The sequence below is a fragment of the Scomber scombrus genome, chromosome 5, assembly GCF_963691925.1.
Source record: "Scomber scombrus chromosome 5, fScoSco1.1, whole genome shotgun sequence".
Lineage (NCBI taxonomy): Eukaryota > Metazoa > Chordata > Actinopteri > Scombriformes > Scombridae > Scomber > Scomber scombrus.
In genome coordinates, this window is record NC_084974.1 from 1,320,189 (window position 1) to 1,346,069 (window position 25,881).

General features: G+C 38.6%; 1 protein-coding gene across 3 annotated transcripts in view; it reads left to right on the plus strand.

Moving 5' to 3' along the window:
- Window positions 1-25,465, plus strand: part of LOC133980623 (kinase suppressor of Ras 1-like) — a 54,817-nt gene extending 29,352 nt beyond the window's left edge. For 2 of the 3 annotated variants that reach the window (XM_062419382.1, XM_062419384.1), the window contains 18 exons: window positions 7,221-7,368; window positions 8,308-8,680; window positions 10,118-10,281; window positions 10,371-10,437; window positions 12,934-13,017; window positions 13,128-13,189; window positions 14,159-14,271; window positions 14,549-14,723; window positions 15,792-15,849; window positions 15,947-16,001; window positions 17,113-17,361; window positions 17,840-18,036; window positions 18,205-18,301; window positions 19,142-19,275; window positions 19,474-19,605; window positions 20,037-20,172; window positions 21,678-21,811; window positions 22,436-25,465. In XM_062419382.1, coding sequence (XP_062275366.1) covers window positions 7,221-7,368; window positions 8,308-8,680; window positions 10,118-10,281; window positions 10,371-10,437; window positions 12,934-13,017; window positions 13,128-13,189; window positions 14,159-14,271; window positions 14,549-14,723; window positions 15,792-15,849; window positions 15,947-16,001; window positions 17,113-17,361; window positions 17,840-18,036; window positions 18,205-18,301; window positions 19,142-19,275; window positions 19,474-19,605; window positions 20,037-20,172; window positions 21,678-21,811; window positions 22,436-22,523 — 2,466 coding nt within the window. In that variant the 3' untranslated portion in view covers window positions 22,524-25,465. The remainder of the gene's footprint in view (window positions 1-7,220; window positions 7,369-8,307; window positions 8,681-10,117; window positions 10,282-10,370; window positions 10,438-12,933; window positions 13,018-13,127; window positions 13,190-14,158; window positions 14,272-14,548; window positions 14,724-15,791; window positions 15,850-15,946; window positions 16,002-17,112; window positions 17,362-17,839; window positions 18,037-18,204; window positions 18,302-19,141; window positions 19,276-19,473; window positions 19,606-20,036; window positions 20,173-21,677; window positions 21,812-22,435) is intronic. The other variant, XM_062419383.1, reaches the window with a different exon arrangement.
- Window positions 25,466-25,881: the final 416 nt, after the last annotated feature.

The window sequence follows — 25,881 nt, forward strand, 5'->3', positions numbered from 1 at the left end:
ACTGACTCCATGATGTTGAGATCAGGACTCTGTAGGGGACAAACCAGCTGCTGCAGGACTCCTTCTTCTTCTTGTTCTTCTTTATGACTCTGGGTGGATATTTGGGCTCATTGTCATGCTGCTGAATACATGTGGAACCAATCAAATGTCCCTGATGATAATACATTATGGAGAAGAATCTTAATATCTTAAGTGCCTAAAACGCACCGTATAAGTCATCATTTTACAGTCCCTCTCACGTGTTACACCATTTGCACATATTATTGTGTCTTACACATACAAACACACACTGCTCACTCCACACACACACACATTACCACCTGCTGAATGTACTCAGCTGGTGTTTGTTTGGTGTGTGTCTCGTGTGTTTATGTACAGCTGGGAAATATGCAGTCCACTCCCGTTCTCCCGAATCTTGAGAAATATCTGTTTTTTCAGTTGAAGCTCATTTAGACTTTGTCGCAGTTGGATACACAATGCTACCCAATACTCCTGTTTGAGGGCAGGAAGTCAGTGCAGTTCCCCCTAATAATATCCACCATACTGTTTTTTAAGTTTCAGTGGTGATAACGAGATAACCCATTATTGTGCTACTGTCTAAAAGTCTTTCCATGTGAGGTGCACTATATTCAGATGACAAACATATCCCTCCCCCTTCATTTGGTTGCATTAGTCGGACAGGGTCTGTTGACAAAATAAACAGCAATGAAAGTGGGAGGACAAGATACTGAACAAGTCCAACAGTTCCTGGAATGTTTTCCTGATACCATATGAGGAACATGCCATAAACTCACTGTTGAATGTTGTATAATTGAACACGTACTAGAAGATATTATAACTGTGTCAGGCTATGAAGCAAATTTGACATAGCAGCCAAACTGTGCATCAACTGATGTACACTGGCCCATAAAACCCTTGTTCCATAGACATAGCAGATGCATTTTTTTGATTATCACAACCCCCCACAAAATGAATTGAAATCATCAGAATTTGATCCATTTGGTTCGATCACATTTCTAAAGTCTAGAAGAGCTGCACGATAAAATTGTTTTATCCCCATTCAAGTTAGCTGGAGGGCTAAACTGGAAGTTAGCCTTCTCAGCCAATGGAAGTCTCTAGTGAGCACACTCCATGTGGCCCATAGAGCTTGCGCAGTATGTTTTCATCTGTGTATTTCTTTACAGTAGGAAGTGGCTTCATGCCATTGAGCAATTGTCTTAGGAATGAACACTTTCATAGGAATCAGCGCTCTTCAGTCCTGTTTATAAGATGTGTGGACAGTAGAAGGATTAGATATCATAGAACTGGCATTGTTTAACACGTTTTATGTTCAAACCTACTATTGCAGGATGAGGTCAGCTTTGTGATATGAGCCAGGCCTGTGCAGAATGGAGCCAAACTAAACTTGCTGGTTAAGATTTCTATTCCATTTGCTCCTGACATGCTGTGGCATTGGTACGGATTAGACAATGCTTGTTCTGGAGTGCACATGCTCAAGTGACGTCTTTGGTCATTTCATTTGGAGAACTGGAAATGATGAAAGCCTGAAGGCGATGTTTATCTTGAGGTCATGTCATGTTTAGATGTGTCATATGTCCAAATAATCAGCGAGGGTTACATTGTGCTTACAGGATACACATTAGTCAACTGTTTGACTGATCAAACTATCATAAACATTACATATTCATTTGACAAACCAGGGCCATTCCATCATACCGGTTGTTATCTGTGTATGTGTATTAAGGGATGAGTTCACAGTTTTTCAAGTGTTACAGAGTGATGGTTCTCTTCTTCACTAGAAGTGTTTGACTGAAATCAGACACCAGAAAACACACAGACTTGAACTTTCATGTAATTAGTATTAATCAGTGACAGCCAGAAGATGTTACTTGTAGTCTATGTGTTCCATTGTTCTGTGCTAATAAATAATAGTGAAGAGAGATGATGTGTTTAATGAATTCAGGTATTTGACCAACTGGAAACCAGATCCAAAATGGAACCAGCTATCAAAATCCAGAACTAGGAGCTGCAGTGGCTCTCTGCTGACAGTGAAAGCTCAGTGTATGATGGGAAACCCATGGCTTTCCAACCTTAATTAGATTCAAACACAGGGTTGGACAGCACCAGTTTTTCATGAAGCACAAGACAGCTGAAAACAAGCTAAAATAAGCAACTGTCTCTGCCTAACCTGGTTTTGTGTCAACAAGATGTTTTGCTTCTTTTTGAGTATTGCTGCTCATGTAACTGCAGTCACTGGTTCAGATACACAACTGCATTTTAAACTCTTTATTTTCTGTCAAAGGGGGACATATTCCACACATTTCAAAGTTAGTTAGTTAGTTAGTTTATATTCTGGGACTTCACTGGAATATATTTACATGATTTACAGATAAAACTCTTTATTTATCCTAAACTGGTCCTTCATGCAGCCCCTTAGTTTCAAGAGAATCAGTCTGCATCCGTTACAGTTACAACCACTTATTTCTTAAAGGTGGATGACACTCTGAGGACATTCTGCATTTCATCTGCTTCTCATTGTGCCATTCTTGTCTTTCATCTGTTCAAATCTATTTTAATTAGCCTTGATTAGCCATGAAGAAAAAAAACCCTTAAACGTAGAATAGTATATGATGTTCAATGAGCATTTAAAATGCAGACTTTTAGTAAGTAAGTAAGTTGATCACCAAATTAAATTGATACTTTTATGATCTTTTTTTAAAAACTTTATTATGTTCAGTGGTAGTAATTATTCATCATTAAGTAAAGGCAAACAGGCTTAAAACATTCATTTTTGTCCTCTTGTGTCCCGATACACAGCTGCTTAAAAGAGTGATTGATTGATGATTGATCAGTGTACATCTAGATGCTAGATGATCTACAATTCTTCTCAGCAGGCCTCCACACTAAATCATTGAAAGTGTTATTTGGCTGATAATGTCAATATCAATGAATGATACATGCAAAGAAATGAAGAATATTTCAGTAAATTCTCCTCACATGTTAACCAGCCTAACTCTTACCTAGTGCAGCCCTCTGATGACATCCTTACCTGTAGAAGAGAAACATGCACATACCCTCTCACCTCCGTATTCCTCTCTCACTGCCTCTCCATTGAAGGTATAATTGCTTCAGTAATAACAGGCAATTAGATAATACTGATATTGTATGGCTAAGAGACTATTACTATGTTTAATATAATTCACATATCATAATACTGAGGCTTTGAAGACATCATGCATTTAAGACACAATTCTAGAAAGTAATCTTTTCGATGATGTTTATGGTTATACGTGCTGGGTTTATGACGACCATTAAGAAAAATGACATTTAAGTGTTCATTATTATAATAGTTTACTGAAGAACACTTATGTTAACACTTAAATATCCTACAATTAGAAATGTAATGTCAATGCTAAAATAATTGAATTAAAATGAGTTAAGAATAAAGAGTTATTAGAATATATAATAGGTCTAATATATGACTCACATGTATCACAGAACACCAGTTAGTTAATAGTATTATTGACTGTATCACAGTTTGAGAGTTTTTTTTACTTTTAAAATCAGAATTGGCTAAATTAGTCTGACATGTTTAGACATAGAAAGACTTAGACTCTGCTTTCCCGTTTTCACTTCATCAGCAGTCAGTTGTGATCAGATAAATATTTCCTGAATCATTCTGGTAATCCTGGAAACTGTCCAAGCTGAATGTAGATATTTTTTGCGCTTGGATGCAGCCACCAGCTTTCATCCAGACAAGTCTGAATTCAACTCAAACAGGTCTTAAGATTGGCTGCTTTCCAGGAAGTTTACCCCTTTCATCTGGTTCATGTGTGAGACTCAATGGAAAATGTAACCTTTGTTCCCATTGTTCATTCCTGGAATTTACCGATATGTTACATCAACACTGTTACACATCCACTTTTCACAAGTCATTGAACTTGTGGTAAATGTAGGGATTTTTGAAGAAATGGTCTTATCTTTGGATAAAGTTATATGATGACTGAGGATGCAAATCACAATTCATCAATACAACTCTTTTTTTTCTTGGAATTCCCTCTGGCCGTAGCCATGACTCCACATGAATTTGGAAACACAGTTCTTGTGCAACCACTTTGGTTGTTGTGCAGTAACATATTCCCAGTATCAGCCTCTTCACATCCCTCAAATAAACCACAAATCATCTCTTCCTCTTCTGAGGGTTCTGGGGTCCAGTGAGGACATGCATCTCTTGAATTTTATACATCTTAAGTGAGACGGATTTGGGAGCTTCTCTGCCATGATGAAAAGAAAACAGAGTATGATACATTAGGTCTGGCTAAAAGTCCCCCTCTCTCCTCCCTAACCACCATGTCTTCAATTTGACGTTATCTTCTAGCTGCCTTAGTGGGCAATATATGTCATACACAACCATTCAATCATATTTATTACTTGAACCTCACTGAGATATCTGGCTTTTTGTCAGTCAACACTTCATGTTCTCTCTTACATGTTGTAATGAATGCTTGTATCTTATCTCAAAGCAGATTCATCTTGCTTCTCCCCAAAGCTTGTGTTTCACTCCTCTCTCTGTACAAACTACAAACTACGGCTGTGCAATATATTTATGTTTTCTTATACATCGTTTTTATTTATTTATTTCTTGTTTTATTAATTTTTAATATTCAGCACTTTTCTTTTTTCAGTTTGGTGTATAATCTGAATGATAAATACAATCAATCTATCAATCTATCAATCTATTCATCCATCCATCTATCCATCTATCCATCTATCCATCCATCCATCTATCCATCCATCCATCCATCCATCTATCTATCCATCTATCCATCCATCCATCCATCCATCCATCCATCCATCTATCCATCCATCTATCCATCTATCTATTTATGTATGATAGCCAATTCATATTAATATAAGTATTATTGGATAGCTTCATATGTTTACAAATCATTCTAACCATCCATCTAAGTACAATGCTCACATTAAAGGAGTCATTGGTTGTTGTAATCATGTGTTCTATATGTGGTTGAACATTATACACTGTTCATCATTAAACCAGCAACCAACAGTATGCCCTTGGTGTCCTCAATAGTTCCATGGTCCTGATCTGAGTTAGTCAGATGTTGTCCTGGCAACACATCTACATTAACATCACTGTAGCATGTGAGTATTGTATTAGGATAGACTTGATTAAATCAAACCTATCCAAAAATAGTTGGAAGAAGCCCAGAGTCCACAATTCAGTCCCAGCGCTGTCTGTCAGATACATCACTAACAAATAATGAGCCTATTGTTATCCCAGTCTGTCAAATTCACTTAACATGGACGCAATGCAGGAAACAGACAGTTGCCAGGAGATTAAGCCAATCCCTCCCTCTCCTCCATTCACCTCATTAAACACATAGACGCACGCACGCACGCACGCACGGACGCACACAAGCACACACACACACACACGCACACACACATACACAAACACACACAAACACACACACACATGCACGCCAAAGGCTGAGAAAACACATTCCAGTAAAATAGAAGCAGCACACAGTAAACCCTGTTTTCACAGTTTGCCAACAGATTCCAGGAATCAGTCTGGCATTTCACCACAGTTCAGAAAAGACTACGACAGTGGACGTGAACTGGTTTTTAATTTGATTGTACAGACCCACAAGTGAGTTTATTTCATCATCCTATAAACAACAAATTCTTCACTTGAATGTGACGCTTTAGTGCTGTTTGTGCTTTCGCTTCCATATGAGGCAGTCGTTCCTCTGTGGCGGCCTGGATTTTCTTTTTATTCCCGCTGAATCTAAAGTAAATCAGTCTGTTGACAGTTCCATGTTCTAGAAATCCAGCTGTCAGATGACCCAACTTTTAACAGAATACCTTCCCTCCTCCACTTGCAAGAACTTTGTTCAAACTTGTCCTGCTGCCTACAAAGAAATAGTCAGACATCTCAATAGATCTGAATCTTCAGCTGTGGCATTTGAGGCTCTGTGAAGTGTGGATGCTACTGTATGTCATGTAAGTGGAACAGGGATAGAAAGCTTGGCATTCACAAAGCTCAAAACTGCAACTTAAATGTCCTGACCAAGACTCCACAACCCACTGTCACAGAGGACTACAGAAACCAGACAGATATTCAGATAATTATTACAGTTTTTATTTTTTGTAATTGATTATCAAAAGTTGATTCATTTTCTGTTGATCCGCTAATTGTTGCAGGCAACATTGCTTCAACTGCCAGTGCTCCTTTCTATCGACGCTACATCTAACATCATCCTGAAAGTGTTCAGTAACACTGATGTGATGTCAATGTCAAGTGTGTGAATGAATGAATGAATGAATGAATGAATGAATGAAGGGCAAAGTTAACCAAATGTCTCACACTGGATGTCTGTCAGACAAGTGTCCAGATCGACAGAATCACATGTACTAATGGAAACTGTGTTGCATCATTGTCAGCACACCATTCATATAAAAATCAAGTTAAAAATGTAGTTGTTGTTGTGTGGAATACATATGTTATATACATGTATGTAAATATATATCACTAATGTATATCTGCAGACATGTTTTGAATATAGATTCTCTTGTTTCAGTGATCATTTACGTCTAATGTTTTTTTGTTACTATTTTTGTTCAAGTTTCAAGTTCAACATGTCTCCTGCTTCACTGTGAAGTCCATCCTCAGTGTTTGGTCAGTAGAGGCTTCATGTTTCCAAATGACACTCGTGTCAGTTGAACAGTGGACCATGATTGGATGCAAACTGGTTGTGATGTCACACCTTGAACTCAGATTTTCATCAAGCACAGAGAAACTTTCCTCCTTCAGCAGATAAATGTGAAACACACTGTGCATACATCATGAGAATAAAATCCAACTGATTAGACTGACTTTAAGCTGAGAGAGATTCCTTTCCTTTTCCTTTGTGATGCTTTTGATGCTTTATTTTAGTTGAAAGTGTCAGAGATAATTGTCGACTCTGTAGTTGTAAAGCAGACATAAGTGTCTTTATGTCTTGGAAGTCTTGGTGAAAGTCTACCTGTACTCTATGAGTGGAATATGTCTTTTATGATGATTCTTGAGACTCTTGGAGTGCAGTGTAGAAGACAATAATCATAGACAAAGAAGAAAACTACTTTAAAGATAGACAGACTCAGTTTGCTCCAGTTTAGTCCTGTCCTCAAAGTGATGTCCTCCTTGTCCCCTGCAGGCTGCAGCAGGGAAGCTCTCAGTGGACAAGTTGCTGCAGATGTCCAGCTCTGAGCTGCAGGACACGATGAGACGCTTGGGCTCCAACTCAGAGGATCGATCTCGCCTCCCGGCCGCCCTCTCCTGTCTGAAGAGTGCTACTGAAACAGGTGAGCCAGAGAGCAGGAAGTTATTAGTGTCATTCATAAAAACACAAAATACAATAAATAGATAAAAATGCAATAAATGATATTGAATTATTTATTATTAAGACAGAGCCACAATGCATCTGTTTTATTCCATTCTAGTGAAAATCTACATCTAATCAATGTATTTAACAGCAGTGCAGGGTTTACAGGCCTGGGATCAGTATCACATGTAAATATAGCAGAGAGATTCACAACATGATATTGACCAGTATGTCTTCTTTATTAAACATGTTTAGTATAAACCCTCTTCAGACATGCACCTCATGGTATAACGGTGACGGTCTAATGTCTGAAGTCACAACAGCAATCTGAGGAGGTCGGACTTGTAACATTTCTGCAATACTTACAAACACGATACAAATGTGAGTTAAATGCTGTGACATGTAGATAAAACACTGGCATTAAAGTAGTAGGTTGACAAAACAACCCCAATTCCATAAATCATATTACAATAAACTGATGAAGACCATGTGGTACTGTGGAAAACCCTGGAAAATAAGTGGTGCTTTGGTTAGGATAGCTTTGTAAAAACTGTATTTCTAGTGTGGAGAATGAACTTCAACACTAAACGTTAAAGATATGTATTATTTCATGCCTGCATGGTGTATATTCCTATTCTGTTGTGTGTGAGTTACACAATTAATTTCAGGTTATACTGGTACACTGATATCTACTATATTATATAACAGTGTGCATCACACAGGTTTACCCACAGATAAAGTTGTTGCATTCTACAGACAATAATCAGTTAACTGCATAATACAGATTGGATTATAATAGATTATTTTGATTGATATTACACAAGTAATGTAATCAAATAGATCATATTTCAGACTTGACGCTCATGTTTTGGTTATGTGTGACAGTGTGTGCTCTCCTTGCTTTCCTCTTTAACTGTAGGAGGTGACCTGAGGCCAAACACAGACTCCTGCAGCTCTGAATCCCAAAGGGACAATAATACCTTCTCCACCATCGGTCCCCTCACCCCCTTTCACCCCACCAGCCACGGCCGCTCCATCTCCATATCAGTGGTCCCCTGTTCAGATGGCCGCAGACCTTCCATACCAGTTGAGGAAATGACCGACGCCTTCTTACCGGAGCTGAGCACTCCGCCAGTCACCCGAGCCTCAAAGACATGCACTGCCAAGCCCTCCCACACTCCTCCTCTGGCTTCCCGCAAGCTGCTGCAGCTCATTCCCAACATGTCAATGACGAGAAGCAAGAGTCAAGAATCACAACTGGCCAACCGCATCGAGGAGCCTGCTACTAACAAGTGGGTGTTAGGGTTATTACTGCAGTCAGCTCTTTATGGTGAAGACGGTAGATCAAAGTCTACTTTCAGTTTACAATAAGCTTTGTGTCATCTTTCAGCTGGTAAATGTCACACTTCACCTCTGCTCAAATGTGTCTGTTAGAACAACTAAACAGGAGTGAAACTGTTTTCTACTTGTATGAATAAAACTAGTTTTAGCTATTCCTTTAAAGACTCAAAAGCTGGGCAGACACTGTACACACTCAGCACAATTTTACCACCAAATTGGTCGATCCTGACTCATTTTAGAACCAATGTTCTGTCAGATTGGATGTGGTGTGGTGCAGTTGGTATCTGGCAGGTCAGACATTGAGTCAACTGTCTGCAGTTTAAACCTCACATACTGTTAAGGGTCAAATCTGACCAATTTTTACATTTGAGCGTTGTAAAAACACCCTATCCACATGTAGTACACTGAATATACAAACATTGAAATAAATTGTATCATATATTTATTTTTGTGCAGCTGATACACATTTTTGTAAAGGTCATCAGCATTCAAACATGTTGCTGTATGCTTCATATTCTATCAAAGGTTCTCCTGAACCATAAAATAGTGATTGTAAATGTATTTTTTCCATAAATAAATATGATACACTCTTCATTAAGGACTAATCAACCATTTAGAGTTTTGTGAATATGAATTGGTGCAGAGACTAATTATGAGTCAGAATATGAACAGTATATGAGGGTTAAGCAATTCCACTTCCCAATGTCCCTCATGGCTGCTGCAGTCTTGACTGAGACTGCTGTGAGATACAACACAACAGAACTTCTTCCAGATATCTATGGCTCCACATTTCTCTTTTTTTTTCTTCTTAAATTCCATTCATAGTAGAAATGCATAAAGTAATGTTGTCTTTCTCTCTATTTATCAACACTGTTAAGAATGCAGTCCTATTTTTTTGTGAGTGAACTTTCTTAGAATTGTCACTTGACAAAACCAACCTAGGGATCCGTGCTTGTGATCAGTATGAGCACTGTGAATTGATCCGTTCAGTGTGAGCACGAGAGCCACATGTTGTGATCAGCAGAAAGGGTTAAAATGTGTAGTGTGAATTAACACGCTAGTTTAAGGAGAGACTCTATATAAGACTATACACATAGCACAATATGTAGTTATTTACACTGTCCAGTACAGTTTAGAAGCACCATCAACAGGACTATGACTTTTTGTCTTGTGTAAGTAGATGTTCACACAAGGACACATGGTAGAAAAAGACCACTTAACTTTAGATACACTGTTTACATCAAATGACTGTTGCTCTGCTGCTCAGCTGAATCAAAACTATTGCATCATGGTTTATTTGTAGTTGTGTGTTATAGTATCTGTGTCAGGATAGAGTGGACTTCTGTATCTGAGGAAGTAGTTTGATTAGTTACTTTCTGTCTTTGCAGGGTGTGTAAGAAGAACAAAGCACTGGCTAGTATTCAGATCAATGGCTGTGGGAACAGTTCTGAGGACTCAACCCTGCGGTCACCCCTACTGTCTGCCCGGACCCCCGGCCCTGTCCCTACCTCTGCCACATACATGATGCCTGGCACCCCCACCCTGCTGGACAGTGAGTTCCTACAAGATATGAGCCCTCTGTTTCTGTGATCCCACACTCTCTTCTTGTGTGTTTGATCATTTTTCTCATGTTCTTCACAGACCAGGCTGTACACAGGAGTTCACCTCAGACAATGAGGAGAGACATCGGTCTGGCTATTACACACAGGTCAGTTACTGTCAGCGCTATAGACGTCCTTTAGCAACACTGCACTGGATGGATTAAAAGGCCACATAGGAAAAAGTGACTGTTAGCATGCGTCAGGATGTGGACACTGTGGTTAATGTGTTGCTTTGCTTAGTAAGTGTGGGCTGTGTGTGAAACGTAGCTCATTAACAAGGTATAAGAATAAGAATAATAAAATATTTGTCATAATTTACGATGAACCTCAAAGCTGGAAAGCTGGAATCATGAGAGTGCACCTGTGTAGTTTAGTTTCAAAATCAATCCCACGCACACTCACTCAGAAATACTCACTAGAGCAAATGTGTATTCATCCTCCACTGAAAATAGTCCCCAACAAATATAATATACTTGTGCTTGAGTGATGTTTGCTAAAAACTACAGCTGTTTTAGGAAGTTGGAAAGAAACTAAAGTATGTATGTTTGATGATTTTAAAGGACAGTTTCAACCTCATCACTATCTATCAGAACTAGGGTTAAAGTGTGAAAAACGCCTGCAGTTGCTGTTGATGTACAGTTGACTTGTACAGTGATGTAGTTGGGGTCATTGAAGAACTACAGGCTATTTCTAGCTAATTTCTAGTTTCTGTCTTTGGGTAGTCAGGGGGTGGGCTCTAGATGTCAGAAAATATTGAAAGATGTACAAACACCTTGTGAGTTTTGGTCTCTTACTGGGATTTGATGTCAGATAAACACAGAATAACACCACATTTGTCCTATAAGAAAGATGGTGAAAGTTGAAGTAGCAGAGGCAGACACCCTGACATGAAGCTCCAGCATCCTACCTTCTCTTCATGCAACCAGTAGCATATTTTCTTTTTCAACTCTCCCATTGTGGAAAGCACCAACATTTTATCTAAACTCCACTGCTTCATTTTTGTTACTCAGGCTTTATGTCATAAATGTGTTATAATCTAAAAACCAACACCTGATGACTCCATCAACCCCTGTGTAATCACCAGGGTTATTTGCTCAGACTTGACAAAGCTCTCCCAGAGTCACAGAAGACATTACACAACTGTTTCCACAGCACATGTAGCATGAAGCATGACAGTACACTGACCTTTTTTAGTGGAAAATCACTGGAGTGACCCTTTAATGCATTTTACAGATGTACAGGAGTTAACTCACTGTTTGTTTGCTGGTCCTATAAGTAGCATATCTACAGACATCCCCACATACTTGAAGTGTTTTGCAGCTGATTCAGAGTTCACTATCATTGCTGTGGTTTCCTGTCGGCTTCCTGTGAGAGTCCGACTGGGACAGACTCTGTGAATGTGAGAGAAGACTGTCCAAACTTCACACTGTGATAAACATCACTGTGGAGTGGCTGCGTGGGTCTAGGGGGAATGCTATGTTTTGAGAATCCAGGAATTTGAACAATGCAGAGCTCAGTCTGACTTACTGTTTTTCTTACTAGACAGTGAATGTTTTAGTCTTAGGCTCAGCATCTAGATGACTGAAATAGCTGCCATATGAAAATAATTTGGATAGCTTCTGTGGCTCTCTATCTTGTATGGCTCAGTGTAGATCAAGCAGAGTTTTAGGTTAGTGTAACATCCTTTCAGACAGTGTCTGTTGTAGGGTTGTAGGCTCTCTGGAGGGCCACCATCAGGTCAAAATGTCACACAATCTAATATTCAACTTTTTCCATGATGGGCACCACAAGAACTTTTCTCTCACCCTTTAATAAGGCTGTCACAAACTGTATGTCCTGATCATGTTTTTTGAGTATTCATTATGATATGAGTATCTGCTGATATGTAGTCTTGATCCAGTATTTCCCTCTTTAAAGGTACATTGTGGAGTTTGGTCCCTGCTTTGTTCGTGTTTTAAGCAAGACGCACTACACATTACTGTTAATGATTTTACACTTTTCCACTTAGAGACAGTTGGTGGCAGTAACATGCCAAAAAACAGAAAAAGAGAAACAGAGATAAACTCCCAGGTGATGTAAAAAAAAAAAATGAAAATAAAGGTTTCAAAATATTCAAACACTTTTTATTTGGCTAAATGTTAATAATAAAATAACTGCCTTCAAGGATACATACACACTGTGATTAAGGGACAGACTCTCACTACCTTTAAACTTGTAAATGATACATATCCTGGCAGAAATGATTGCTGATTTGACGTGGTGTTGGTCATGTGCCAAACAAGATGAAGACTAATTCGTACTTGCACACAAAATATATGGAATTAGATATTAATGACTCCCAGCACACCCACAGGACAGACTTTACACAAATGGTAATCCTCTACAGCAAGAATAACATATGATGAGTATACTGCAGGTTCTATCATGAACTGTATTGAACATTTCTTATTTAACCTACATTACTTTAATACTTCCCATTGTGTGTATGTGCAATCACTACATTTTACATTTGAAAATAACACATCAGTCTTCCTCAGCTGTATGCGTCAGACGATAACGAAACATTATGAAGAAATGTTGCCTTTCTTTCTCCGTCCTTTAAGGTTTTCAACCAAGTCCTGGCTCTCACAGACGTGCCAAGTGTGTCGCAAGAGCATGATGTTTGGTGTCAAGTGTAAACACTGCAAGTAAGTCACTGTAAATATACCCCCCCCCCCCCCCCCCCCCCCCCTTATGTTTGATTATAGTATAACTTGTTATGATCTCATCATGTTGTGTCATACCCTTCTCTTCACAGGTTAAAGTGCCACAATAAATGTACCAAAGATGCTCCCTCGTGTCGGATATCATTTCTCACATGTAAGACTCTAACACTCATCGCCACGTAAACATTCAATGTGAACATGTGCTAAAAGTTAGAGTTTACATAAAAGGCTGGGCTAATACCTGTATGGGCTTGTCAGCTCAGGATACCTCTTGAAGATTTTGGGTGCGTCAAGTAAGTCAGTAATACCTACAGAGTGATGCGTTGTGTTTTCTAGCAACGCCACTATTACTGCAGTCAGAGTGGAGATGAACACATTCACACTGATAGTGACAGTTTAGATGTTTGGGGTGATCACAGTTGACAGTTGCTGTAGTTATTTAGTCCTTAAACACACGTGTGAAACTGGTTCCTACTGTGGAATAGAATGATTCTTAAAGCTGACATTACAGGATAGTTTAGGATTATAAATCTTATAAAATCTTATAAACTTGTAATTCATGATTTGATGATACTTCATTTATAACTTTCTTTTATTTTAAATTTTATTTTTAGACAGCAAAACAGAACTCATCAGGAGAGCAACATTCACATATTACAAGATTGAACATGAACACATATATTACAACACCATACACAATATTAAAAAAAACACAAAACAGCCAAACAACAGCCAAAATAACTAACTAACTAACTAACTAATAACTAACTAAATAAATAAATATTGGGAGGGGGGTGGGGGTTACCTTTCATAAGGAAGAAGTGACAGTAGTTCATCATAACACATTGATAATGTAGGTGGATGTACATGATGATGTTGATGATAATGATGATGATGATGATGATGTTGTGTTCCTTGTTTTCTAATGTTACTGTTTATTATGTATTGAGCTGCTAATTACAGTACAGAGTAATACTCTGGCTGTTGATTTGCATGTGTAAAGACACCTGACTATATTATTACTGACAGATACACCAAGATGATGTCATTACCGGTTATTTCTACATCCTTCTTAACATTTAATGTGATGTCAAATGAACTCGTGTTTTAATCTGACCTGCAGTGCCAAGGATGCGCAGGGCAGAATCAGTGCCATCAGATATCAATAATCGTATTGATCACTCAGCAGAGATCCCAGTGCAGTTTGGCACTTTACCAAAGGCAATAACCAAAAGGGTACGTACATGTTTCTGATCTGCTCTATTTTCTATTCATAAGGTGACAGTTCAGGACAGAGTGTCAAGATTACACTATAATAACAATAGAATTATGTGTGTGTGCGTGTGTGTGTGTGTGTGTGTGTGTGTGTGTGCATGTGCGTGCATGTGTGTGTGTGCATGTGCGTGCATGTGTGTGTGTGTGTGCGTGCGTGCGTGCTTGCGTCCGGCGTGCGTGCGTGTGTGTGTGTGTGTGTGCGTGTGTGCGTGTGTGTGTGTGTGTGTGCGTGTGTTAGCAGGAACCTCCCCCCACTTTAAACCAGCTGGACTCCAGCAGTAACCCCTCATCAGCCACCTCCTCCACACCTTCCTCCCCAGCACATTTCCAGCAGAGCAACCCCCCGAGTGTCAGCGCCACCCCCCCACCCAACCAGTCACCACAGTCCCGGGACCACCGCTTCCACTTCCCAGGTCAGCACCCTGTCACTGGCCCACTGATACAGGTTCTTCACAGCCGTGTGTTTGGCTTGAAGCTCACTTTGAAACATATTACACTGTAAATGTTGAGTTTACTGTAGGTCTGAACATTTGCATATGAGCTGCTACAGGACTACTTTGTGCCTACTCTCACAGAAACTAATGAGACATTTGAAAGCAGAATGTCAAACAGGACCAGTGTTCTCCACAATAAGAAACTTATCAAATAGAGCTGAAATGAAACGTTACATCATCTTTAAGGTATTTTAACTTAATATGTGACATTTAAAGTATTACTTTAACAGAAATTAATTTGTAATTGGTTACTCATTATTTTAGTGTTGGTATTTAATGCAGTATTAATGCTGATATTTAGTATGTTATAGAAAATGTCACATTTGAGGACAAAATAGTTTCTTCACAAAGTTGTAATGTAAGAAGTAGTGATAATGTCATGATCATAATCATGAGAATTATATCATAATTTTTATCAGGAAAAAAAGTTGTACCATGTTAAGAATAAAAACTCAAGCTTTAACATTTTGATGAGAAAATTGTTATATTTGAATATTTATTTTAAGCAGATGAGAACAGTCTGTTTATGTGTCAGAAGACCTGAACTTACAGATTTCCAGACCTTTGCTGCAGGTCATCCCTCTCTCTCTCTCTCTTTCTTTCTCTCTCTCTCTCTCTCTCTCTCTCTCTCTCTCTCTCTCTCTCTCTCTCTCTCTCTCTCTCTCTCTGCCCCCCCCCCTCCCCTCTCTCTCTCTCTCTCTCCTGGTTTCCTGTCAGCCTATGTTCCACCCACTGTTAAATAAAAGCAAAAAAAAAACGGAATTATTATTATTACGGCTTATCATTCGTCTCATTATATCAAGACTTTTTAAAAGATAACTAATCTTTAAAAATTGCCAAAATAAAGCTGTTCATATATTCTATGAATACAATACAAGTGTTTTATTTTAAGTAAGGGCTTAAAGAAGTTCTAGCATTTTCAAGCATTTTTGAATGATTTTCCCTCTTGAAGTAGCTCAGGGTTCTTAAAGTTACACTCTCCCACAGATGTTCCTGCTTCCACATACATTGCTGGTCAACCTTCTAGCAGCTACTATGAGTCTGGGTAAGAGACCGTAACATTGATATAGAAGGCATGTTACACACTTCCATGTGATACAGTCAGTTTTTTGAGTTTAATCCTGTTTCTTGTTTTCTCTCAGAGTGTCACAGGCGGCTGTCACTGAGACGCAGCTAACAGCAGCAGAACAAAGACGTGTGAGTACTGGCAGTTTAACATTAACGCAAAACTGACACAAAGTTACTCAAGCAAAAAGAAGAAGTGACATAAATCACTATTTCATCATCTTTTTCTCATGAGCCCAAACACAGACTTTAACGGTGCTCAGTGTAGTGCTTTACAGACAAAGATCATTTAAGTGCTTATCATCTGAATACACAGCAAGAAAACGTTAACTATGCTGTCTGTTTTCTCTTATTGTCTTTTGGTCTTTTGGAGATAAGAGTTGTATTTGACAGTTAATGTTATTTTCCTCTGAGTAAAACTATGCATGTAATCTTGTGTGATAAAAGTAATGTGACAGTAAAAGACATAGTTTTTCATTTCACTAGTTTGGTCTGATCTATTAGAACACATGACACACATGTACCGATATCACATTCAGACCATTTACACATACAAAGCATTATCATGAACATACATAACATAGAACAAAGCATCCAATGCATCATTTCTTCTAATAATGAACTCAACAGTCTCTCTAAATACTAGAATGCTTATGACATCCAACCTATTTTAACTATATATAGACTTTTCTATAAAGAAGAACAGAATACAGTGATCAGGATCCTAACAGGATTTACATTTATTTATTATTTATTTATTTCTTTTTCACAAAATATCTTTGTACTCATCAACTGTGACCGTTTTACACCTTTTTTTTAAACTTTATGATTGTATTACACAGTTTTAATGCAGTTTCCAGGATGCTCCATGTTTTTACTGAAATGTATCAACCTGTTGCATCTGTTGTAATGATTTGCTCTGGTAGCAAACATGCTTTGTATATTTTCTGGTGGTGAATTGAATTCAGTTGAATATTGTCATTGGCAATATGTAGGAAATTCAATATCTGTCATTTGACAAATAGGGTCAAATTAAAAAGGTGTGATGGTTAAAATATTTATATAATATATGGAACAATAAGTAAATGATACTAAATGTGCAGTGTTTTAATCATTCAACACTTCCTGTGCATTATGTTTTTTGCATTACTTGACACAGTTTGTTATAAAAGACTTAGCTAACTCAGACTTCTGAACTCCACCTGTTTGAATGTGTTTTTTACTAAAATCCAACATGAACCAGGACGAGGAGGCGGAGGAAGACTACCCAGCTGAGGAAGCAGCTGACCGGCGTAGCACAGAAAAGACTTTCTCCAATGAGGAATGTGACGAGGACGGGCTGGAGGACCTGCCCTCTTCTCCTATATGCCGTCGTTCAGATGCTGTCCGCTGGAGGGGTCCCATCACTCGCATGGTCAGCCAGACCAGTGTCTACCTGCAGGAGTGGGACATCCCATATGAGCAGCTGCAGCTGGGAGAGCTTATCGGCAAGGTGAGGACAGAGATGTCATACTACAAGGGTATTGAAATGATTTTTAAACCACCCTTAGTATGAGACCCATCAGCAACGTGAGATGTGCACAAATGTTTGAGATCCCGCTCACTGTGGTAGAGGAAAACCAAATGCTGAGAGTTATAGAATTGATAGGAGTTGAGAAATAAGGGAAATTTACAGCCAGTTTCGTAATAGAAAAAAATGTCGGACATTACTGGAAAATTGACCTTTCAGGAGCAAAGTTATAATGCTTTATAGTAAAAGCTACAGAAGCCCAGAATGGTGCAATTGTGCTTGCAATTATTTTTAATGCTGTCATTTGGAAATCAAGAGTAATCTCAAGATAACAAAACCTTCTCAGCTTTCTCATGATCACAAGTTGATTTATCATATCGTTATCTCATGAAAACAAAAGGCTGATTTCTCAAAGATCACCTTCAGCCTTCACAACTAACACAGCCGCTTGACTCTCCAGGGTCGCTGGGGGAAAGTGCACAAGGGTCGCTGGCACGGTGAGGTGGCCATTCGCCTTCTGGAGATAGACGGCAACAACCAGGATCACCTGAAGCTCTTCAAGAAGGAGGTGATGAACTACAGGCAGACCAGGCATGAGAACGTTGTCCTATTCATGGGCGCCTGCATGGCCCCGCCTCACCTCGCCATCATCACAAGGTAGAGATGATTCATGTTTACATCAGGAACCGTTATTGTTCCTCCATTTCCACTTCAGGAACAATTGTAGCATCAAATGTTTAAATCTGAAGCTGTTGCCTACATGCTTTTTCTCTGCACGTGATTCATTTATTTGTAGTAACAGCACTGTATGTGTTTCCTCTGCAGTTTCTGTAAAGGTGTGACTTTATACTCTGTTGTAAGAGAAAGAAGTCACCTGTTAGACATCAATAAAACCCGACAGATTGCACAGGAGATTGTAAAGGTAAGCAGCTAAACTGTGTGAGATGGACATAACTAACAGCATTCAGCCTACATGATGATTTCTGCCACTATATGAAACACTACATGCCTGATACGCCTTTACACTACATAGTATAATTGGGTCATTTGTGTTATCCATACGTAAGAAATGTATCACAGTAACTTCATATCATTATTTTTATGATGATTTGAAAAGACTGAATATTTGCTTTTTTTTTTGCTTTTCCAAAAGTAAATGTAGCAGATTGATATTATCTCATGTCTGGATGCTAAATGTGTGGATTTTAGAGGGAATTATCTGCAGGGAGTATTTCTTGGTAAACAATACCTGGGCACAGTAGGTGTGTGCAGCTTCCTGTGGTCTTGTCATCACATTAAAGGCTGCCAGCTTTGGTACCACTGCATCAGTGTTGGTACCAAACCTAGAGCTTTTTGCTCTCCAAATGTATCTGAACAATTATCTTTACATTTGTGTTTGTGTATGGAGTAAACAGATGAGATATGAGTTCATCAGTAAGATTTAGAGGTGTGGATTAGGTTATTTGGTCATGAGATGAACAATCTTCTCTCCTTTTTCGACATTGGCACCTCAAGTGGTGCCATTTAAAAAAAAAAAAAAAAAGACTCTTTGGCACACAGCAGTGCATGATGCTAACCATAAACAGGTTATGTCTCATTTTTCTATAAACAAACTTTGATGCAATAATAATTTGAAAGATGCTGTAATTACAGACAAGCTCTACACAAATGGACTTTATGGTATAAATACAATTGCTTAATATCAGCTCATCATACACTCTCTGAAGTTTTCTTGTGTTCAGTAAATCTATGTCTTTGACAGGGAATGGGTTATCTTCATGCGAAGGGCATCATTCACAAAGATCTGAAGTCTAAGAATGTGTTCTGTGATACAAACAAAGTGGTCATCACAGACTTTGGCCTGTTCGGGATGTCTGGGGTGGTACAAGAAGGCAGGTAAGAGTGAAATTAAAGATTTTCTAAAAGATGGATCAATGTCTCTGCTAAGCTGTGGGTGTTGTCAGCATTTATACTATATATGTGTGTGTGTGTGTGTGTGTGTGTGTGTGTGTGTGTGTGTGTGTGTGTGTGTGTGTGTGTGTGTGTGTGTGTGTGTGTGTGTGTGTGTGTGTGTGTGTGTGTGTGTGTGTTTAGAAGAAAGAACGTGTTGCGGATACCTCAAGGCTGGATCTACTACCTGTCTCCAGAGATTGTTCGGAAGATGAGCCCAGAGGTTGATGAGGACCAGCTGCCTTTCTCTGAAGCTGCTGACGTTTACGCTTTTGGGTATTGAGTTATTATTTATATGGTATTGATTGATATTGATTTCATCTAAACAGCCTGTGTAGGTAATTCAACAGACACTTGTTTTTGTGGTATTTTAATTGCTACATTGGCAACAAACATACAAAGTTTATAACTTCACTTTGTTTTTCATATAGCAGTTACTGCCCCGTCAGTGTTTCTGTTGATGAAGTTTGAATCCTTCAAATCAAGGGTTGCTGGTGAAAGTTAGCACACCAGTTATTTTTATTTTGACCTTACAAGCTCAGCTCAAAAATGCAGCCAGACATGTTCTATGACTTTTAGCCTTGTCGTCTTTTAAACTGTCTGCCCAGTTTTTGAAAACTTTATTTCCTTAAAACATATTTTCTTAGACTCACATGACATATGAATGTAGATGTTTCCCTAATCTGATCTTTGTTGTCTAATTTCAGCACGATCTGGTATGAGCTGCAGGTCAGACACTGGCCAATTATCAACCAGCCTGTGGAAGCTGAGATCTGGCTAATAGGCAGCAATGAGGGCATCAAGCAGGTGCTGGCAGACGCCAACCTGGGCAAAGAAGTCACGGTGAGTCTGTAACACAAACCTGTGGGAGAACATAAAGATCAGGTTCCTAAAGGGAGAAGTTGAAGCCTAACTATAAGTTTACCACTCACTGACATCTCAGAATAACATTGAATATCGTCAGACGGGAGGGATTAATAAATAAAATGAATTGAAAAAAAGACTCTCAAAAGTGACTACCAACACACACAATGGAAAAGCAACTTTCTTGCATACAGTCATTCATTACCTTGAATTACTTTAGTATGTGCATATCAATTAGTAGTTTGTGCTCTTGAGTTCTAGGTTCTAGAGTTATGTGGCTACTTTAGCTACTGTAAAAACAACTGATGTATAAGAGTCACCTTAAACGCCATTTCTTTTCATTTAAAAGTGGGGTGCGTCTGATACACCAGTGTGTACTATACAGGAGTAAAATACAGAGAGAGGTTGGGTCTGGATGTGATTATAGATATGTAAAAGGCTGTCTGTGCTAAGAATGATAACTATAACAGTAACTATAAAGATAACCAAAGGATCATCCGCACAGATGAGCAGCTTTTATTGAGCTGTGGCAGAGACACACAGTATGAGCACAGATCTGAAGAATAAAAGATTCACTAACTGTGTTGTTTTTCCACTGGATGGAACAGAGGATGATGCTTTGTTTGAATCTGGGACTGACACAGAGTCTGAGGACAGTGTGCTTGGTGAGACGTACAGTGACTCAGGTGCAATATCTCTGATGAAGAGTTTTTGGGACACATTGTATTAAATATGTAAAGTTACTGTGTTCTTTTAAAATATTTAATTGAAACTCAGCCTAACCTGAACAAGGTCTGAGTTAATAAGATAAGATAAGATAAGATAAGAAGCACTTTATTAATCCCTTAGAGGGGAAATTGAATGTCACCTTCTCACAAAAACAGCCAACATACAGACTCAGGCAGTACAAGATAAGTGCAAAGCAAACAATCCACAACACTCAGCAGTCAACCACAATGTTCATTAAAAAACCTCAATTGTGTTTCAAATAAAAGTAAATTGAAAAGTATGTGATTATAAATGAATAACTACCGGTGCATTCAAATGAACCAGTCTTTAATAGAAAAGTGTTTTTCCCAGCATGAGACCTCCTAAAATATACTGCGTCTTATACACCGGTGCTACTTATACAACAGTTTTTACGGTAAGTAGATAGCAGTGCAATGAATTCAGATGTCGTCTTTGATTGTTTGGTTTAGTATCTATCAAGACTCCACCTGAACTAGGAGTTAGTGCACACAAATCTTTGTCAGGCTCTGTAGACTTCAGTACAGTCTGGTGTGTATTGAAGCAAACATCCTCAGAAGAACTTCTGCATTCAACATATTTGCATCAGTGTCATGGTGGTTGCCTGCTGGTGATTCAAGCCGTCACAGTTGGGTTATAAGCTTGTAAATAAAGTGAACATCCAGCCCGTCTATCAATACAAACCCAAAAGTTTAAACATGTATCATGTATTAATTCTCCTGCTTATGTCCCAACAGGAGATCCTTTCTGCTTGCTGGTCATCCGAAGCAGACGGCAGGCCGACCTTCACCCAGCTGGCAGACATGCTGGAGAAGCTCCCGAAACTGAACCGCAGACTGTCTCACCCCGGACACTTCTGGAAGACACCAGAGTATGTATCATAGAACGAGAGTCCTGGGTGAACCGACCGACGACACCAATAACACAATACTTAAAAAGGGAGTGCACATCGTTTTATTTAGTCAATAAACAACTGCATTTTTATGTCAAGAAAGGACGAATGAGATGGAGGTAAAAGGAAACAATAAATAAAATGGAAAATGGAAAATGTTGTAAATACAATTTTGTAAAAAAAAAAAAAAGTGAAATATGATGAAGCTGTCCTGCTGAGTATCGATTAATATAAATTACTTTTTTTTTTAATGTAACTGCTGATTTTGTATTTTAAGGAAAGATCTAGTTAGACTTCTCTTCTTTAATCAGTTTTGTTCCAGACTCTTTATCATTTTTTCTCACAGTCTGCTGAAGCCCTTTGTCTTGTATTTCTGATTTTCACTTCTTCTTTCTCCTTTCTCTGTGGCTTCCTTCCCCTGGATGCTGATTGATCCACCTTCACCTGTTCCTGTCGTGCCTGATCTCCATGGTTTCCCTTGGATTCTTAATTTATCCCTTTTTTATGCCTCTGTTTCCCCTTCCCCTCTCTTTCCTGTGCACTATCTTGTCTTCCAACATTCTTGATTTTCTGTCTGCTCGCTCTGTTCTTCTCCTGGTGAAGGCCCTGGGATCATCATCACTGCCTGAGAGATCACTGTCATCAGGGCCTGCATGCTCACTGTCCATACATGTACAAATACAGCAGCTGATGGGAAATGTGCTCTTAGAAACTGCTTTGTATTTTGGAATTTGAATGTGATGCTTTACCTTAGATAAAATCTACAATTTACAATAGCTGAATTGTCATTGCTCCATTTATGAGTTTTATTCATATTTAGAGCAGAATATACAGCCTGTTTTCACCTTGGTCTATATGTGGATATGCTCTCATGATATTGCCATCTGATCACAGGGTTATGCACCAGGTATTAATAAGTGTCCTTATCTTATCTATAAGTTCTTTCTTTTTCTTTGTATTGTGAACAAATTGCAATATGCAAGTAAGATAGAGTTTGTTCAGATCATGGAAAGTGATGTGGATACTCTGTAGAGACCACTAAGACATGCAAGGGGAGGGTTATTTGACAGAGGGACACAGTCATGGGCTGTTGCCCCTGATTGGTCAAGCAGACAACATAGTAAGTTTCACTTCTGTGTGTTCTGTGTGCACATTAGCAAATATTTTATACTCAAATTGAAACTGAAGTCTTTTAATATTATAATGATGTACGTCCAAACATGGCGATTTTTCAATCACATACTTAAATTCAGCAACGAAGCAAGGTAGAACAGTACGAGCCTGTGCCGTAACATTTCTCAAAGACTCAGGGTTGTGAAGTCCCACTCTTGGAAAAACACTAATAGAAAAAACATAAAGGGTGCTGAACACATCGGTAATGTAATTTCATTCAAAAGGTTTAATTACCTTCAGTGGAGAAGTTTGCTAACACTGTGCTACCTTACTTAGTCCTGATGGTCATGTGACCCTAATCTTGCATGTTGTAGAAGTCCCCTGAGTGTAATGCTGTAGCCATGCAGTGATGAGTTCTGCTTATTTTTCCTTTGCAGCTTTTTGATAGGCAGCTTGAGATGTATTCTGTGTGCATTCAGATCCTGAGTGTTTCTTACTCAGACCACATGTTAATATCTGGGCTGGTCCTCTTTGCAACAGAGTGCTGGTACTGTTGACATCTGTCTGCCGTCAGAGTGTAAGTCAGCCAATTTATCTTGAAGATAATATAAAGTTTTTTGTTGTTTTTATAAAGTCCAAATTCTAGTTTATTTAATGGGGCCGTGACCATAGTTAAACCCAGTTCTGCCAAAGCAGGTTGGAAGCATAATGATGCAGAATGTAAGGGAAGGAGGAATCAAAGGGTCGGAACTGTTAATGTGCATAAATGAGAACTGTATAATACATCAGTCCATCAATCAGAACACAGTCAAGCACTGACTCTAACAAAATGATAATAATACCTCACATTCTGGTGAGGTGTCAGTCAAAGTCCAGTCAGCAGGTGAGACAATGACATTACATCACAATGGATTTATCTTTGAATCCAGTCTCAGTTTGTCAATCAGGCTGGTTAGCAGGTTTCTCTTATGAACTACTTCCCTCTACTCTCTAACCACTGGCTTTTCAAAGCTTCTCAATGAATGTAAAGCTTTGACTGCATATCAGTGGACAGAATGCTTTATCACTGTGGAGTTCATCGTCATAGCTGGAAGGCTGCTGGTCTCAGCTGTTACAAGGCTACGGCTCCTCCTAATTATTAGAGAAGTGAAACATTTATTCCACAGTTGACAAAGATAGCACCAACATAGAGTTTACATTTAAAGGGTCGGTTCGCTCAAATTGTAAAAATGCATTATATATTTATTTAGCTTTAGTGATCTATCCACACAGATTTCTTTTAGATGTTTGTCTATGAGGTTTCTTTAAAAAAAAAATCTAAAAATACCTCTTTTCAGAAACAGTGGCAGTCCTGGTTACTCTGGATAATCTACAGAACACACTATGTGGACAGATTTTTATCATAACTACTTTCTCACAGAGAGATAGTTTCAATAAAACCTGTTGGCAGGAGAGTGTGTGTGTGATCCAGAGTAAACACTGACACTGTTTCTGGAAGTTTCTGTTCAATTTGTATCCACACTAACAGCGTGGCTCTACAGCTGGCAATGTGTGGTCATTTGTCCCACCACTTTGGTCCATACTAAAGTATCTCACCAACTATTGTATGGACTTCCATGAAAACTGCTTCACACAGGGTGGAGGCAGAAATCTAAGAGTAATATCTCAAAGCCGTGTTTGCATGTAGATACCACCAGAGGTTATACACAAATATGTATTATTGTAATTTGAATGAACTGATCCTTTAGTCAAAAAGTGTATCTCCCCAAAATATGACAAACAATACTTAAGTGTATTTTAAACGTCCTGGTATAAATAAGATACTCCACATCAATCCATGCAATTCTTAAAGTTAATCTGCATGTCATGTGACCTCCTTTGGACTCCTAACCACCATGTTGACATACTTTGCCTCGTACTGCAATAGTACCTGACACAATGCAGCAAACAGCGCTGTCACGTGCCTGTTTCAGCTGAAATAATCAATCACATGTAAAAAACCACTGAGTGGATACCTCCACACACTGATGACATATTGAAAAAAAATATCTTTTTGAACAATAATGGTTTCATTAAAGTATAAAGAAACATGTGCTATAGCCACAGATGTGTGTCTTTTCTCTGTGCCTTCTTGCACAATGTCTTTGAACAGGATGTGGCTACTGTATGTGTGTGTGTTGTGTTTCCTCAGGCAGGAGTACAATGTATGTTCACTGAATGTGTCTGAATGTAATGGGCTTCACCAGCACAGTGGAACCCAATGAAACATTATAGTGACCTAATGCATGTATGTATATACAGTGCTGTTGGTTGTATTTAATATACAGTTAATTTTTAGAGCATTTTAATAGGTACTTCTTTAATAAGAGTTATATAGAGATTTTAGACACTGTAGACTGTCATTGGTGGATTGGTGTTTTTTTTTTCTTGTTTCTTTTTTTTGGGGGAGGGGAGGGGTGTTCATTTGTAGAATATTTTTGTACATGATGTGGTGACTCTGTAAGTTTCTGGTCTGAACAACTGAAGACATTAAAGCTGATCTCCAGTGTCTTGGAGTGCTCCTTTCACATTTTGTATCAGAGTGAATTTAAAGTCGTACAGATCACAATTAACTGTTACAATATAATCCGTGTGGATACAAGAGTCTACTGCATCTATTCACAGTGATGCATTAGCTAAATGAGCCACAGTGAGCCTAAGATACATAAACTGACATTTTAGAACTGAATTAACATGCGCAGACTAACAATAGGATTGATAAAGGAAGACAAAACAAAACAGTAGAGGAAACTCGTCAAATGTTCCTATTTATAATGAGCTACCAGTAAAGGAACAGTAAGTGTTCCCTAATGTGCAATGATGGTAAATTCCAGTCTGTTGATGCTGTTGCAGAAACGGCTGACTTACTGAAAGAACTTATTGGAACAGTGATGATA